We start from the raw sequence: 18,653 nt of genomic DNA on the forward strand, positions 1-18,653 counted from the left end.
AGGATGGGTGCGATGCTCTTTGGCCTGTTTCCACACTATAGGAAGTCTATGACATGATGGTTTCAGACAGAGTACAGAGAAGATGATTTATCGGAATGCTTCCAGGGATGAGGAACCTAAGTTGCATGGTTAGGTTGGCGAAGCTAGAGTTGTTCTCACAAGGGAAGAGGATAGAGGCATTCAAAATAATGAGGGATCTGGAAATGAGTAGATCGGAAGCAATTGGTGGCAAGGTTGAGAACTAGAGACCACCCATTTAAGGTGACTGGCAAAAGAAGCAAAGGCAATGTGAGGGAAAACCATTTTTCCTGCATCAAGTGTTTAGGAGCTGGGAATGTACTGTCAAAGGATATGGTGGAGGCAGATTCAATCATTGCTTCTTGGAATTGGAAGAGAAAATAAATTGCAGGATCATGAGGTCTAAGGTCAGGAAGCAGAGCTGTGAATTATTGTTGCAGGGAGCCAGGATAGATGCGGCAGGCAGAATGGCCTCCCTTTGTGCTGCAACCATTCTATTATACTTCCAATCCCACTTATGAATATATTAAAAGGGTAATTTTAAGAGATTGCATTTCCTTGGGAGTTCAGTACAATATCAGACAGCCTTATCCAGAATCTTCTGAATATACTCACTCAGTAAAATCAAAATATATAGTCAAATTTCTGAAAGGATAAACCTGCAAATGAGCAGTGATAGTATACATGAGGCACATGCTGCTGCATTCATCCGTTGAGTGTTATAGGTCCATCCCATGACCCAGAACACCGTAAGCATGCAAACCCTCACAAAACATCTCCAAGATTACATTTTCCCCACAAAAGGCTGTTGAAATTATTTGTCTAAGCTGTTTTTCCAAATCAACGTGATTCAGAGATGTTATTATACACCTCTGGCGCAGGTGGGACTTGAACCCAGGCCTTCTGATCCAGGGGTAAGGACATTACCACTGTTCCACAATTAAAAGGTATAGATTCCTAAAGAGCTTAATGACTTTAGATGCTGAGAGGCTTTTCCCGTGGTTGGAAAGTCATGAAACTGAGGTCATGGCCTCAGGATAAAAAGTCAGTCTTTCAGAGGAAATTTTCCACCCAAGAGCAAGTCTTGGGTTTCTCTATCTCAGGTACATTGTGCAGAGTACGTTCAAGATATTAAACCACAGGAAGGAATATAGTGGGAGCAAAGAAAGACAGACTGGAGATCAAAGATTGGCCAAAGAATGGTGGAGCTATATCTGGGTCATGTCCGTTTTCCTTACATTACATACTTGTAACAACTTTGTACTTGGTCAACATTTTTCTTTCTCTCTCTATGCCATGAGTTTTGGGAGAAATCATAGGCATAATGATCTTGTGTGCCTCGGAGCTCTATATGGTGGGATTGGAGTCACATATATCCTGGTGAGGTGCAGGCAGGAGCTATGCTTTCCTAATATGCTAATGCGGACTGAAAGGCTTGTTCATTGTCTTTTACCCTTTGTGAGAAGTCACACGAAACTAGGCTTGTGATTTTAATTAAACTTGTTGGACTATAACCTGGTGTCGTGTGACCTCTGACTTTGTTCACCTCAGTCCAACACCAGCACCACCACATCATATTTTTTCCCTTTGGTTTTGGATCTCTCATAACCAGATTTAGGATTGAAATATCACACTTGAATTTACAATGTTCAGGTTGTTCGTCCAGTTCTATAATAAGTATATTCAGTAACCATCCAAAACAGGAACATTGCCTTTTTTATTAATCAATATTGTGCACGATTTGACAGTAGACTATCAGAATTTAGAAGGTGAATGAAAGTAATGAGTTAGCAAATGCTGCATCTGAAGAAATGATCACTTTGCAAATACATAATGGATGTGTAACAGTTTTGGACACAGATTGCTGACATTATACAGCTGTGACTGCAAGTAGTGTACAGTACATCACACAGTTTGAGTTTTGTGACCTCTCAAAGATAAGTAGGTGGATTTGAAAGCTGATAGAGGGAAAACAGAGCAAACACTTCATTACACTCCTTGGAAACAGGCATTTATGGTCTAAATACTGTCATTTAATTGAGAAAACCATCATTTACTCTGCACCGACACACAAATGTGGGCAGTTAAAATAAAAACTTGGAAAAAGCCCATTGCCATGCTTCAAACTCTCACGCTGTATAGATTCCACATTAACCGGTTTTCTGATTTCAGCTCCTCTGGCTGTGATACGATAGGATGTGGGGGCGGCATGGTGGCTTGTTGGTTAGCACTGCTACCTCATGCCACCAGGGACCCGGGTTCAATTCCAGCCTCGGGCGATAGTCTGTCTGGAGTTTACACATTCTCCCCGTGTCTGAGTGGGTTTCCTCCGGCTGCTCCAGTTTCCTCCCACAATCCAAAGATGTGCAGGTTAGAGTGGGTTGGCCATGCTCAATTGTCCATAGCATCCAATGATGTGCAGGCTCGGTGGACTAGGCATGGGAAATACAGGGTTACAGGACTGGTGTGGGGGTAGGGATGGATCTGGGTGTGATGCTGTTTGGAAGGTCAGTGTGGACGCAAAGGATCGAATGGCCTACTTCAACACTGGAGAGATTCTATGATTTCTCCCAAAACTCTTGGCATAGACAGACAAAATAAACATTGACCAACAATCTGTCTCAAAATTGTTACAAGTTTATAGTGTAAAAAATATGGACATGAACTGGATGTATCACTCTTTCATTCAATAAAATCATGCTCAGATTTTGATCTCCAATCTGTTTTCCTTCACTATCCCTGTATCCCTTTCTGTCTCTAATGCACGCACAGTTAGACTGGCACTGTATAACATTTTCAATCACCCAAAAGCTGGGGGGGCTGAAGACTCAAAATACACACTGTTTCTCCACAGATGCTGCCAGACTTGCTAAGTTTTGTCCAGCATTTTCTGCTTTTATTTCAGATTTCCAGCGTCCACAGTACTGGGCTTTGATTTAGTGTGGTTTAATATCTGGCAATTTCGTTCCACTAAAATCTCCGAGTTTCTCTTCTTCTGAAAGGTAATTTGCCTTTTTTTTTCATTCAACACCTTTCGAAGCAAAGGACTAGTGCTATCTGCAATGCATTGGGTTGGAAACAGAATGTAAAATGGATTTCCAACTCTTCATCCTGTAATCCATCAATGTCAGATTGGAGGGGGGAGGTGACAGAGGAATGAAAAGGGGCTGCAACAGTACACTGGAAGACACAGCACAGGCCTCACCCCCCAGTCTGTCACCCAGAGGTTGCATCCAAGTTCTGGCTGTGCTTTAGTCCTTTTTGGGAGTCCTAATATTCGCAGTCAGTTTCTGTTGTTGACAATCTTTTTCACCCAATAAATTATTTACTGCATGTGGACAGATACCATTCCCTAGCCCCTCACTTCCTGTAATGAAAACGAGACAATGCCGGTAAGCATGATCAGATGCCACCTTTTCAGACATTTCCATCTCCAGCCAGAGATCAAAAATGTTGGATATTAAGTATCACTATTTTCACAGAAGGTTCTGGGTTCAAGTCCCACTTCAGGACAAGATCAAAGAGGACACTGAGGGAGTGCTGCTCTACTGGGGGTGCTGTCTTTCTCATTTAAATGATGTCTTATTCAATCATTTCAGGATGTAAAGGATCCCGCTGCATTAATTTGAAGAAAAGTAGCAAAGTTATCCCTGATGTCCTGGCCAATACTTATCCTCAATTAACATCATAAAAACAGATGGCCTGGTCATTATCACATTGCATTTTGTGGAACCTTGCTGTGTACAAATTGCTGTGTTTCCGACATGACAGCTGCAACTACACTTCAAAAATTATTTAATTGGCTGTTCAAATGATTTTGGAACATCCTTTCATCATGATAGGTGCTGCATAAATACAGGTCTTTCTTTTTGTTGTTGAAAGCTCAATTACAACAGTGTATTGTTCCGTGGCATACTCTTCAGCATAACGGCAGTGTTGAATTCATTCATCGCTTCCATTCTCTACGGCAACGACAGAATCTCTCCATTTTCCTGTATTTTCTAGTAAGGACTGGGAAAGGGTAAAGGACTTTTTTTTTAATTTACTCTAACAGGCTGCAGCTCTCCCAGCAGCCCCCTGGCTCTACTCTCAGTCCTCTCTCAAGAGGTTGATGATTGTCAAACTCTGAGGGACAGTCACCTGGACTCAAAATGCTAGCTTGCTCTCCCTCCATGGATGCCACCTGACCCTCTGTGATCTCCAGCTTTTTTTGTTTCCAGTGGCAGAATACTGAATGGACTCACAAACTCTTAACATTCACCTGTACCTGTGTTTTTGTTTTTGCCACTGTTTACCTATTATTTACTATCTATGCTACTTAACTCTGTGATCTGCCTGTATTGCTCACAAGACAAAACTTTTCACTGTGCCTCGGTACATGTGACAATAAATTCAATTCAATTCAATTTTCAAGGCTTGATTTGGAATAACAGTGGGAAAATGTTCTGGGAAGAGCTGTTCTAATACCTCAATCATTCGGAGAACCCCAGTTAAATCTCCTTCAAATCTTTTTGCTTTTCATAAGAACAATCTCATTTTCTTTAAAAAAAACTAATAAAAAATAATCTCTCTCTAAATATTTATTTCCACAAAATGAATGTGTAAACAAAACTGACGTTAATCTGGCTTAGATCTTAACAACAGAAAGCAATTCACTCACAGGCTTATTTTTGCAAACACTGGGTTAGCACAATAGTATCAGCATCTGGATATATCACTAAATATAGCGTCTGGTGCATTGTCAAAGTGCTGCTTGAATCTAACATTTATAGCTTGCTGTTCCAGAAGATAGCACTACCTATCTCAGTAAAAGGCATTTGCATGTCTTGTTTTTCCTCTGTCAATTTTTAAAGGCCTCTCTTCTCTGAAAGAAGTTGAGTAATGTCCTGACACCCCTTTTGTGTTCAGCTTCTTTTTGGATACTCACTCTCGAGGTTATCCATATGAGTTATAACAAGTTGCAACATTTAAAGCTTTTCTTCTTTGATTGCAGGGATGGGGTCTCGCGGAGTACAACCCCTCAGCCAGAAGGAAATGGGGCATTTTACATTTAAGTCAGCTTTACCACCCCTCCCCACACAGGGAAATCACTGCTCAGTCACAGGTACTGCCGCTCAAAGACATCTTTGGCCTAACACAGGCGCCCAATGACCGTTATGCACCTATCACCCATGTGCAGATTCCTCCCACCTTCCCCACCCCACCAACATCTCATCACCTACCCCTCCACCCACCCAACCCACCTTGTCACATCACTTCCCCCTCTCCCCTGCTCCCACCTTGTCCCATGACTCCCCTCCAAACCACCCTATCCCAAAATTCTCCCCCTCCCCAGTTTATCCCATCCCGCTTACCCCTCCCACAACCCTCCCTCCTCTCACCACCTCCTGCCCACCCTGTCCCATCACTTCCCACTCCCCCGGCCCCTACCCTGTCCCACCACTCCCCTCCCCGAGGACTGATGTGAAGGACCTCATGAACGGTTTTGACATTGGTTAGCTCCAGCAGATAAAAAGAAAGGCACTTGCTCCTTGAGCTCAACAATCATTGTCATTGTCACAAGTTCTAAGGAAGGGTCACCGCACCCAAAAATATGAACTCTGATTTCTCTCTGCAGGTGCTGCTGGACCGACTGAGCCATTCCAACAATTTCTGTTTTTGTTTATGATTTCCAGCATCTGTCATGCTTTTTTAATTTTTAATCATTGTCAGGATTTCCGAGTCCAGAAATCAACCCTTCCAGAGTCAAATTCAAAGTGGGTCATTTTAAAAAAAAACATGTAGCCTCATTAAAAAAGAGCTCAAAAGATCAACCAAGGCTTGCGGACTGAGTTAAGCAACCTTCATCATGCCTCTCATTAAAGCTGACAAGTTAGAGGAGGGTGGAATGTTGGGAGTTTTAGCATATTAACCTCTCCCGCTGAGCCCAAACACTTTCATTTTCTGTGTAGTTAAATTTCTCCCATGGTCTAAAAGCAGAGTTCAGTGTTGAGAAAGGTGCATGTTTGATGAGGTAGGAACATAGGAAAAAGAAATCTGCTCCAACACCAGGGTATATTCCTTAGGCTGTGGGGGAACATTATAGAGGTTTACAAAATTGTGAGGGGCATAGATAGGATAAACAGACAAAGTCTTTTCCCTGGGGTGGGGGAGTCCAGAACTAGAGGGGCATAGGTTTAGGGTGAGAGGTGAAAGATATAAAAGAGACCTAAGGGGCACTTTTTTCACACAGAGGGTGATGCGTGTATGGAATGAGCTGCCAGAGGAAGTGGTGGAGGCTGGTACAATTGCAACATTTAAGAGGCATCTGGATGGGTATATGAATAGGAAGGGTTTGGAGGGATATGGGCAGGGTGCTGGCAGGTGGGACTAGATTGGGTTGGGATATCTGGTCGGCACGGACGGGTTGGTCCGAAGGATCTGTTTCTATGCTGTACATCTCTATGACTGTATGAAGCTGGCAGCAAACAAGACCTGTTACCAGGATGTATTGGTGAGGACATGGTAATCAAATCATTCACAGAGCAGCTACAGGATGTGCCACTTGCTATGCCAGATGGTGAAAGCTAAATGGGCTGAAACACCTCCCTTATTCGAACGTATCTTGCCAATGTTGGAAGTCTGTTGAAGCTGGGCGAGTTCTACAGCTGGTGCAAACATTGGCTCTATCAGCACTACTCCATTCTTTCACATATGTACTGCAATGGTTTATTCTGTATGAAGAATTGTACTTGCATAAGACCATATGAAATAGGAGCAAGAGAGTAGGCCATTTGGCTCCTCAAGCCTGCTCCACCAATCTGTAAGATCAGGACTGAGTTCTGAAGACTGGACCCAAAACCTTAACTCTGCTTTCTCTCCCTGCAGATGCTGCCTGACCTGTTGAGCTTTTCCAGCAATTTCTGATTTTCAGCGCCCGTAGTTCTTTGAGTTTTCTTGTGACTGATCTATTGTAGCTTCAATCTACATTCCTGCCTGTCCCCTATAACCTTCAACTCACCGGGATAAAGAATTCAAAATACTCATGACCAGGAGAGAAAATAATTCTTCCTCAGCTTGGTTCTAAGCATGAGATCTCTTATTCTGAAACTGTTCTGGTAACTAGCTCTAGATGCCTCCAGTGACGGACAACACCCTCTCAGCATTTACCCTGTCAAACATCCTCAATATTCCAATAAGATCACCTCTCATTCTTTGAGTACAGGGACAACCTGCTTAAACTTATCAAAGACAAAGACTTCAACCTAATGCAGTTCCACTGAATTGCCCTCACTGCACCTATGTTGCCACCTTATACAGAACACTTCAAGTTCCCAGTCAAACCCTCAACATTCTGACTTGCGAATATGTCTGCATTCCTTTAGTACCATTCAGTCAAAATCCTGGAATTCCCTCCCTAACGGTATTGTGGGTCTACCCACACTAAATGGACTCCAGCGGTTCAAGAAGGTAGCTCACCACCACCTTCTCAAGGGCAACTAGGATGGGCAATAAGTGCTGTGATGTCCATGTCCCACGAGTAAATAAAAAAAAGTTGGGGGACATCAATTGCAATGTCCTGTACAGCTGCAGCAAGACTCTTGAGTTCTGAAGAAGAGTCGCTACACCCAAAACATTAACTCTGCTTTCTCTCTACGGATGCTGCCAGACCTACTGAGTTTTTCCAGTCATTTCTGTTTTTGTTTCTGATTTCCAGAATCAGCAGGATTTTTTTTTGTTTGCAGATGGAGAATTTCTGCGCAATGGAGCTCCAGTGGAGGGAAGATTGAATTTACTGATGGAGTCATTGAAAAGTGTAATGCAGATTTCCTTGTTTGCCAGAGAGCACTTTAGATCACAGAGGTAAGTGAAGACATATTCCCCATCACGAGGCAACATCTCGGAAGGACTTAATTTATCTCACGGTCACTGCAAAGTGATGCCAGGTAATCATTTAGGCAATTGTTTTCAACTTCCTTGAAGTAGCTAACGACATTCTGGAGGAGAAACCCAATTGGGGAAATCTCCTAATCCTTAGGTCAAGTGCAGACTCTGTGACATTCTTTTTATTATCTTACACATGTTATATGCTGTGTTTTTGGCCCTCCCACATCTCTCCGAATGTATTGATTGTGTGCAATATTATTTTCACATCGTACTTTAGAATTCAGCGCTTCAAACACTTTGATGTGACATGTATTTCAAAGGCCTGCGAATTTTTTCCATTTGTGTATTTGCATGTGTTTCATGTGCTGATGCTAATGGGGAAGGCCATTGAAAGTATATTTTTAAAAGAAACACACACACACTAACAGCTGTTGGGCTGAAATTTCATTACTTGTTCAGTATCTCGGACTGACCTAATTTTCTTCTGGAGCGAAGCCAAAACAGAAGGAAAATGCTTTGTAACATTGTGCTGGATTTGAAATGATTACAAAAGGGAAGGCTGTGCTCAAGATGGGCAAGTAAACAGGGGCCCAAACATCCCTGCAAAGTGGCCCAGTGGGTTGCCTCAGCTGCTTTTGAATCAGAAACGTCAAGTTTGAGCCCAGCTCAGGGATTGACAACCAAGGCAGATGTGCTCATGATGAGGACAAACAACCTACAAAACCTTCCAATTAACGCCAATGGCAGGCAGAAGGAGAGATTCTTGCTCAGCCATGATTAGGCCATGAGCTTCCCATTGCCTGCCACTTCGGCACCCCACCCTGTCCCGTGGTCAACATCTCTGTCTCAGGCTTGCTGCAGTGCTCCAGCGAAGCTCAGAGCAAGCTGGAAGAACAACGTCTCATTTTCAACTTGGGGACCCTACAATCCTCTGGACTCAATATCGCATTCAAGAAAGTTAGGGCTAGAGGAACCTTCTCCCATGTCCTTACACACATGCCAGGCCTTATTATCACATGTTATAATTGTTATTACTCCTGATGAGGTGGTTTTGCCCAAAACGTCGATTTTCCTGCTCCTCGGATGCTGCCTGACTTGCTGTGCTTTTCCAGCACCACTCTAATCTTGACTTTACTCTCCAGCATCTGCAGTACCCACCTCTGCCTTATTAGCACATGGTCTGTGATTACACATTACCCAATGTTAGCCATTAATAGGCCTCATTAGTAGCTATTCATTCTCCTTGGCTGATTGTCATCCACTCCTTTGTCTGTCCAACTGTTCTTCTCTCTCTTTGGGCTCTACCTTCGTCTATTGTTTATTCCTTACCCCCTCCCTCCACCCTTTCGTCTGCAGAAAAAAAAACCTTTTCCTAGCTCCCGTCAGTTCTGAAGAAGGGTCACTGGACCCAAAACATTAATCAAATGTCACTCCACAGATGCTGCCAGACATGCTGAGCTGTTCCAGAAATTTCTGTTTTGGTTTCTAATTTCTTTGTTTTGTTTCACAATTAGGCATCTCCAGTGCATTGTGAAATTGGAAGTTAACTGGAAAATATTGACTCATTGATCCTTCTTGCTCTGCAATCTTCTTCAGCCTTTACATCACTACACTACTCTAGTAGTGACTTCTTGTGTGTCCCTGATTTTCATCCCTCCATCCAGCTTTGCCTTCAGCCACCAAGTGTTGGAATTCCCTTGAGCCCTTCCAGTTGGCCTCAATATCCAAGCCCACCATTCTTTTTCATGTTCAGGGAATGAACATAAGCATTGCCTCATTAGGTAAAACAAACTGTCAGGGATTTCTTTCATTCCTTTGTGGGATGGGGGTGTCACTGGCTGGGTCAGCATTTATTGCCAGTCGCAGTTGCCCCTTAAGAAGGTGGTGATGAGCTGCCTTCTTTAACTGCTGCAGTCCACCTGATGTGGGTTAACCCCCAATGCCTTTAGAGAGGGAATTACAGGATTTTGTTACAAAAATTTACATCATTTACCTCTCTTGACTCTTTTCACGTGATCATTAAAATCTTCCATTTTGACCAAGCCATTGTTCACCTCTGTTACTATTCAGGTTTTGTTTGGTAACACTACTGTGAAACATCTTGAGTTCTTTTGTTATGTTAAAGCGCTGATATAATTGAAATTTGCTAATGTCAACCTTGGGAGGGGCATGTTAAACGTATGCCCATTGCTAAACCTCCTGGAAGCAATTCTTCCACTTGGGGCTCAGTCACTCAGCTGGAGAATCCCAGGAGCAGAGCCTAAACATGTTAGAAATGGTCCTCAAAACATTCTGGAAGTGGTCCAACTCAGGGATACCCAGTTTTGTGGTTGGTGAAATTGGAGAAGGTACATCTGGGAAGACTCCAAACAGAAAATAGAAACATTCAGAGTCCAAGTTGAGTCATCAGAGGGAATGCACAAACCTTCACCTGCCTCATCCAGCCAACCCTTTAGGCATCAGCTGTTCTGGAGATGCTGATGGTACAGTGGATATGTCAACCGCAGAGTCATAGAGGTCTACAGCATGGAAACAGGCCCTTTGGCCCAACCTGGCCACTCTGCCCAGTTTTCACAATTAAACCCAATCCCCTTTGCCTGCGTTTGGTCCATCTAAGAACTTAGAAGACAGCGAGTTCTGCAGATGCTGGAGATCGGAGTTTAGAGTGTTTTGCTGGAAAAGCACAGCAGGTCAGGCAGCATCTGAGGAGCAGGAAAATCGACATTTCGGGCCGGAGCCCTTCATCAGAACCTACTGTGTGGGAGAGGAAGCAAGTTGCCCTCAATCCCGAGGGACTAAGGAAAAAAAAGATGCCTCATGCAAAGTGATCCTGAACAATAACTTTGGAGTTATCCTGTCTCACCTTGCTCAGCATTTCAAACAATCAGCTTTTAAGATGGGGAGAATCTGGTTAAATCCCTGTATGCTTCCTACATTATAACAGTGTCTATACATCAAAAGTACTCCATTTGCCATAAAGTGCTTTGGGAAGATGAGGGGTGATGAAAGGTGCAATATAAATGCAAGGCTTCATTTCTTTCTTTTCATACTGTGTGACTCACCATTCTACCTTTACCCTTAAAGATCAGTGCACTAATTAATCTTATATGCACAATTAAAACCAAATAAAACTGTCTTATTGGATTAATGGCTTCGTTAAAACAGTTCACAAGCACATTAGCCAGCATGCTAAAAATAATGCTGAACTCAGAATTTCCTCTAAAGACATAAATTTTATTTAACCTAATAAACAAGAGTACCTTAAACCCAGGAAAAATATTCCACGCCTGTCACTATGTGGCTTTGAGGCAAATTACAGTGAGTCGACTTTTACATCACTTGCTAACCCTGCCCTAGTTCTGCATTTGAAAATTATTACAAAGTATATCTGGATTTCTATACAATGTTCTGTCCTCCAGAGATGTGGCAGAAAGAGAGCACTCTCAGCTATGGTTGGGAAGGTCCAGGAACAAGCACACAAATTCTAGGCTGACTGGCACACTGCTGCATGGTCAGACTTTCTGCCTTTTTGGATGATATGAAAGAGAGATCACCTACTGCATTGTAAAACATCCATATGAATGTGAAAGATGCTGTTGGAAGAAGCGCCAAGGAATTATCCCCAATGTCCTCGTGTTGTACTTATTCCCCAAACAACAACTTGAAAACAGATTATCTGATCATTGTGCATTTGGTGTTTGTGGAATCCTACTGTGCAATAACAATATCCTCCATTGCAACAGTGACTCCGTGTCAAAAATACCTCAGTAGCTGCAATGTGCTTTGGAGACACCCTTAGGGCCTGAAAAGTTGCTATGTAAAGGCAAGTCTGACTTGTTTCAGCTGCCTCTGAGCATTGAGCCCAAAGGAGATGCTACAGCAATGGTTCAGAGCTGGTTCTGATGGGGTTACAACCCTGGAGACCTCAACACGAGATCAGGACCACATGCAAACAGCAGGGGTCATTATTGATGGAGTACAGGTCACCAACTGGCCATTGTCCTGTGTGGTGTTAGGTCAATCAGTCAGGCAGCATCTGAAGAGCAGGAGACTCAACATTTCAAGCATAAGCTCTTCATCAGGAATGATCCCTGATGAAGAGCTTATGCTCGAAACATCGCCTCTCCTGCTCCACGGATGCTGCCTGACTGGCTGTGCTTTTCCAGCGCCACACACTTCAACTCTGATCTCCAGCAGCTGCAGTCCTCACTTTCTCCTGGTGTTAGGTCAAGTGGACTACACATCAAGGCCTTTTCTAAACTTTCCAGGGCCTACCATCACTTTCCTCACCGTGGTTGAAAAGAGACCTTAAACAGGATGGATACAGGAACAATTGCGTGGGAATCATAACCTCACCAATTATCTTCATGCAAAGATAGGGCAGGGATCGTGAAATTCCATCTGGGAAGCTCTGTGACCTAAATTTCCTGTCACCTTTAGCCTTGATCATGAAGACAAATCCCAGTACATCTTTCGCAATCCAAACTAATTCACTAATTCAGTCACATTTTCAGGCACTTTCTGTTGTTAAGATTACAAAAATGGCTAGACTCCTCCACACAAAGAAATCATTGGAGCTAAATAAAGTGGAGACTTACCTCTTCCCATTGATGGATGTAACGAATTAGTCGGGATAACCGCAGCAACCGAAGAAGACTGAGGATTTTGGTAAATCTTACAATCCGCAGCGCCCTGGCAGTCTTGTAAACTTCTGAATCAATCCTCGTTTCAACTATTAGAAAAATATAGTCCACTGGAATGGAGGATATGAAGTCTACCACAAACCAGCTTTTTAAGTATTTCATTTTGATCCTCTGTGGGTCCAAAATAATCTCTGTGTTGTCCTCCACAACAATCCCAGTTCTGAAATTCAGCACTAGATCGACAAGAAAGAAGGTGTCTGACACGACGTTGAAGACTATCCAGGGAGTGGTGTTTTCATCCTTGAAGAATGTGATCCCCACAGGAATGATGATCAGGTTTCCCACCATGAGAAGCAGCATAGTCAGGTCCCAGTAGAACCTATAAGGAGAAATATTGCTGTTTTATTCGCAATCTTTACTTTTCGAAAAGTGAACATTGCATGGAAATGTTCAATATGTATTGCACAGAGACAGACTTTTCAATCCAACTAGTATTTACCAGCATTTATGCTTCATGCTAATTTTTTTTTACACTTGTACCTCAGAAAATGCTATTAACAAAGTTATTATAATCCTGATAGACAGGGACCCCCAGAATAGAACTGGAACCAAACTTCACATACACTTGATGCTGTGCGTAATTAAATGCTTGTAAAGTAACCAGAGTTTTATCTCCACCTTGCATTTAAGGAATTCTTATGAAAAGTGTAAACATGATTGGAGTTGCCTGCAAGCTCCAAATACAGAAATGGTTTGCTGTAATATCTGCTTCACAACTTATAACGTGTTTTACTGTTTTAACTAAACCAACCCAAAGAGTTAAACAATCCCTGATGAGGAGTTGATTGTTGGACCATTATCCTGATATGAGATACAGAATTGAATCATGTACCTTCAACCCAACAACTACAAGTTCAATTTGCTCTTACACATAGGAGCGCAGAAGAATGTCCCGTTATTGCTCACCACCTCAGTTAACATACAAATAGCAATACACTTTTACGCCTTTCCCTCCAAAGTGTGCCTAATGATTGAGGATTTACTGAAGTCAACCTGGCTATTGCATGATCTATGGAGTTTAATGGAGAAAGTGAGGTCTGCAGATGCTGGAGATCAGAGCTGGAAATGTGTTGCTGGAAAAGCGCAGCAGGTCAGGCAGCATCCAGGGAACAGGAGAATCGACGTTCCTAAAGAAGGGCTCATGCCCGAAACGTCGATTCTCCTGTTCCCTGGATGCTGCCTGACCTGCTGCGCTTTTCCAGCAACACATTTCCAGCTATGTAGTTTAATGCAGTGGTCATGTTATCACTTGTTTTGCCCTTTTTTTAAAGAGGTTATAAGGCAGAGACACCAAACTGTCTCTGATAAAGTGAACAATTTGCTTTTTTTTTAAGGTTGGAACAATGGAAGCAGCCTAGGTGAGACCAGCTCTCATAGACCAGGCTTCCTAGTTTTTTTTTTAGCTTTTATGTTTAGTTTTAAGCAGAAGCCATTGGGGTCTCAAAAGAGTTAGAATGTCTCCTTGCTGATACTTTCTCTTATGTTTTTTTGCCTCCTGAATTGGAGAATTGCATGTGGGAATCTGTGTCTGAATGTGCCTTTTGCCAAGGAGTGTGTCTATGGGATGTTACTATATTGGAACAGTTAGTAATAGGTACTGTATCTATTATTCTATTAAGTTTCCAATCTGTTAAGTTACTCTAAATTCCTCTTTCCTTGGTTGTATTGTAACTATAGTGTTTAAATAAATTGTGTTTTGCTTAACATCGAGTTGTTTGACCAATTGCCTTGCATCTGGAACATAGCACTCCAAAATTACCTTTAAAATAAGAAAATGTTACCTTCTCAAGATATATTGAGGGGCTCTGGTCTGGTCTGGACAATAAGATAAAATACAAATGGATATCCAGTGGACATTTCATTTTTATTCTCTAAGTTAAGGATACCTTAAGTTTGCAAATTTATTATAATAACTTGTGTATGGAAATGTACAGAATTATTCCATCCTTCTCTTATTTTATAAGTTAGTTTTCTTTTAAATTATAGTCATTAATTGTTATAAATTATGATAACTTGTTTTATTTGTACCCTCACCACCATTTGTCATCTGCAGCCATGATCATTTTTCAATAAGCTAATTAGCTATGTACCTTGCATCCCTTAAAGTGCTAATGCTAGTCACCTCAATTAATCCATATGGCAGCAAAATCTTCGTTCTAAAACATTTTTCCTATAGCCATCATATGCCGTACACCATTAATTTGAATTTCTGAAAAAATCCTTGTCGACAAGGAGCTCATCTCCTCACCCTTTCTAATTTTTCCATTTTTAAAATCTTACTCTTTTTAACTTCTCCATTTTTTAAACTCTCCTCCCTTTTTTTAAATGGCTCCTCATCCGTCGTGACAAAATTCAGTTCATCAACTCTTTTCTGCAATCAGCTCATATAGCCTTTGTCCATTCACCCTATTAAAGCCCTTCATCATTTATAAAGCTGAAACGAAACTTTAGTGGGAATCAAACAATTATTTCAAAGACCATAACTGGCGTCCAATTCTAGTTCTGTTAAATGTGCTTGACTATAACAATATGAAGGAAAAAAAAGACCATCAATGTAAGAGATAAGTGTAATTGGTTTTGACTGTCTTTGCCGGCACAGCAGCTTTAAACTGATTTTATCATATTCCAGTCACTCACTTGCAATTTGGTTTTATTCTCTCATGGAATATGGGCATCATTGGCTGGGCCAACATTTATAGCTAATGTTATGGTCCAGAAATCAACAGGTTTGCTGACTCACTCCAATGTAACCAATGTGAGTGATACTGGGTTAAAGGTGCTTTAAGGCCAAACTTGTATTTCCGCTAGATTTCAGATCTTCCCTTCTGGATGCCAGTAACTTCATCAAGCTGGCCTAAAGCAGGTTAAAAATCACACAACACCAGGTTATAGTCCAACAGGTTTATTTGAAAGTTTACCTTCATCAGGTGTCAGTCCAAAAGCTTGTATTTTCATATAATCCTGTTAGACTATAATCACGTGTTGTGTGATTTTTGACATTGTCCACTCCAATCCGACTCCGGCACCTCCACATCATGTCCTAAACCAACCTATACTTGGTTAAGGACAAAAAAAACTGCAGGTGCAGGAATCCCAAGTAGACGCTGGAGGCTGAAAGACTACAGCAAGCCAGGCAGCATCAGGAGGTGGAGACACTTTTAGGATCTGCCTAGTTTATATAATTTACAATCCTTGCAAGTGAACGGTGCTTGACTAGCTTGTGTGGTGAAGTGATAGTGTCCCTTTCCCTGAGCCAGAGGCACAATCTAAGTCTCACCTGCTCTAGACATCTGTGACAACTGAAGATAGGGTGGTAACTTGGCTCAGTGGTTAGCACTACGGTGCTATGGACCTGGGTTCGATTCCAGCCTCAGGCGACTGTCTGTGTGGAGTTTGCACATTCTCCCCTTATCTGTGTGGGTTTCTTCCCATGGTCCAAAGATGTGCAGTTTAGGTGGATTAGCCATGTCTGAGGCATCTAGGAATTTACAAGCTATGTGGGTCATCCATGGGGAGTGAAGGGTTACAAGGATAAGGTATGGCGTGGGTCTGAATGGGATGCTCTTCAGAAAGTTTGTGTGGGCTGAATAGTCTGCTTCCACACAGTAGGGATTCTGTGAACAAGTTGATTAGAAATATTTACAAACCTTGCATCCTCCAGACAGTATCAGATTGTTTATGTGTAGAATGCAGTACTGTCCCAAGGTCAGCAACAAAGGAACACCTACGGATTTCTCTTCTACCAAATGACATCGCAAATCAGCGATATCTTTTCTAATCAATGTCTTCAGTGATGTTATGACACTGCTTTGGAACAGATGAGACTTGAAAACTGGGCCTCCTGATACAGAGGCAGGGACACTACTACTGCACCACAAACGGTACAATCCAAATCACCTCAGCTTTACTAGAGGCCAGAAGACTGGAGCACACGCAAAAGGGAAGCCCGCCCAGCTGTCAGCATAATCAACTTTCACAAAATTCCAGTTCTGACAAAGAATCATAACGGACTTGAAATTTTCATTCAGTTTCTCTCTCCACAGATACTGCCAGACCTGCTGAGTTTCTCCAGCATTCTCAGTGTCTGTCTACAAAACTGTTCCTCAATTGTTACTAGATTGATTGCTTTAGATCAATTAAAATAACACAAGTAGAGTTACAAGTGGTTATTAGAAAATTCCTGGATCCAATTCTCCACATCTGTGCAAATCTGTAAGAACAAATGGGGGAGGCAATGGCTTAGTGGTATTATTGCCAGACTGTTAATCCGGAGATCTAAGTAAGGTTCTGGGGGCCTGGGTTCAAATCCTGCCGTGGCAGATGGTGTAATTTGAACTCAGTAAAATTTGGAAGTAAGGGTTTAATGATGACCATGAATCCATTGTGGATTGTTGGAAAAACCCATCTGAGTCACTAATGTTTGGTGAACTGGAAGGTTTGCTAATGCCTCAGAGATGGATTCTTAGAGCAGCTGGTGCTGGAGCCGACCAGGGAGAAGGCAATTCTGGATCTGGTATTGTGTAACGAACCAGAATTGGTCAGAGACCTCGAAGTGAAGGAGCCATTGGGAAGTAGTGACCATAATACAATAAGCTTCAATCTGCAATTTGAGAGGGAGAGGGTGCAGTCGGAAGTGACAGTACTTCTGTTAAATAAAGGGAATTATGGAGCTATGAGAGAGGAGCTGGCCAAAGTTCAATGGTGCAATACCTTAGCAGGGATGACCATGGAGGAACAATGGCGGATATTTCTGTGTATAATGCAGAAGTTGCAGGATCAGTTCATTCCTAAAAGGAAGAAAGATCCCAGGAGGAGGCATGGGCTGCCGTGGCTGATGAGGGAAGTAAAGAAACATATAAAGTTAAAAGAGAAAAAGTATAACATAGCTAAGATAAGTGGGAAAACTGAGGACTGGGAAGCTTTTAAAAAGCAACAGAGGATTACTAAGAAGGAAATACGCAGAGGAAAAATGAGGTACGAAGGTAAACTGGCCAAGAATATTAAGGAGGATAGTAAAAGCTTTTTTAGGTATGTGCAAGGCAAAAAAATGGTTAGGACAAAAATTGGGCCCTTGAAGACAGAAACAGGGGAATATATTACTAGGAACAAAGAAATGGCAGAGGAATTAAATGGGTACTTCAGATCTGTGTTCACTTGGGAAGACACAAGCAATCTCCCTGAGGTAACAGTGGCTGAAGGACCTGAACTTAAGAGAATTTATATTTGCCAGGATTTGGTGTTGGAGAGACTGTTAGGTATGAAGGTTGATAAGTCTCTGGGGCCTGATGGTCTGCATCCCAGGGTACTGAAGGAGGTGGCTCGGGAAATCATGGATGCGTTGGTGATTATTTTCCAGAGTTCAATAGATTCGGGGTCGGTTCCTGAGGATTGGAGGGTGGCTAATGTTATACCACTTTTTAAGAAAGGTGGGCGAGAGAAAGCAGGAAATTATAGACCAGTTAGTCTGACCTCAGTGGTGGGAAAGATGCTGGAGTCTATTATAAAGGATGAAATTACTGCACATCTGGATAGTAGTAACAGGATAGGACAGAGTCAGCATGGATTTATGAAGGGGAAATCATGCTTGACTAATCTTCTTGAATTTTTTGAGGATGTAACTATGAAGTTGGATGAGGGAAATCCAGTAGATGTAGTGTACCTGGACTTTCAGAAAGCTTTTGATAAAGTCCCACACAGGAGGTTAGTGAGTAAAATTAGGGTGCATGGTATTGGGGGCAAAGTACTAGATTGGATTGAAAATTGGTTGGCTAATAGGAAACAAAGGGTAGTGATAAACGGCTCCATTTCGGAATGGCAGGCAGTGACCAGTGGGGTACCGCAGGGATCCGTGCTAGGACCACAGCTTTTTACAATATATGTTAATGATATAGAAGATGGTATCAGCAATAACATTAGCAAATTTGCTGATGATACAAAGCTGGGTGGCAGGGTGAAAAGTGATGAGGATGTTAGGAGATTACAGGGTGACCTGGACAAGTTAGGTGAGTGGGCAGATGCATGGAAGATGCAGTTTAATGTGGATAAATGTATGGTTATCCACTTTGG

The 18,653-nt window shown here is 42.2% G+C and overlaps 1 protein-coding gene across 1 annotated transcript in view; it reads right to left on the minus strand.

The window, feature by feature from the left end:
- The window catches only part of LOC122542472 (potassium/sodium hyperpolarization-activated cyclic nucleotide-gated channel 3), a 451,331-nt gene that overhangs the window by 385,025 nt on the left and 47,653 nt on the right, over positions 1–18,653 (minus strand). The window contains exon 2 of the mRNA XM_043680205.2: positions 12,483–12,906. Within this exon, the coding sequence (XP_043536140.2) occupies positions 12,483–12,906 (424 nt within the window). The remainder of the gene's footprint in view (positions 1–12,482; positions 12,907–18,653) is intronic.

Source organism: Chiloscyllium plagiosum, unplaced genomic scaffold (genome assembly GCF_037043375.1).
Source record: "Chiloscyllium plagiosum isolate Xiang-an unplaced genomic scaffold, Cpla_swu_hap1 HiC_scaffold_42, whole genome shotgun sequence".
NCBI classification, from domain to species: domain Eukaryota; kingdom Metazoa; phylum Chordata; class Chondrichthyes; order Orectolobiformes; family Hemiscylliidae; genus Chiloscyllium; species Chiloscyllium plagiosum.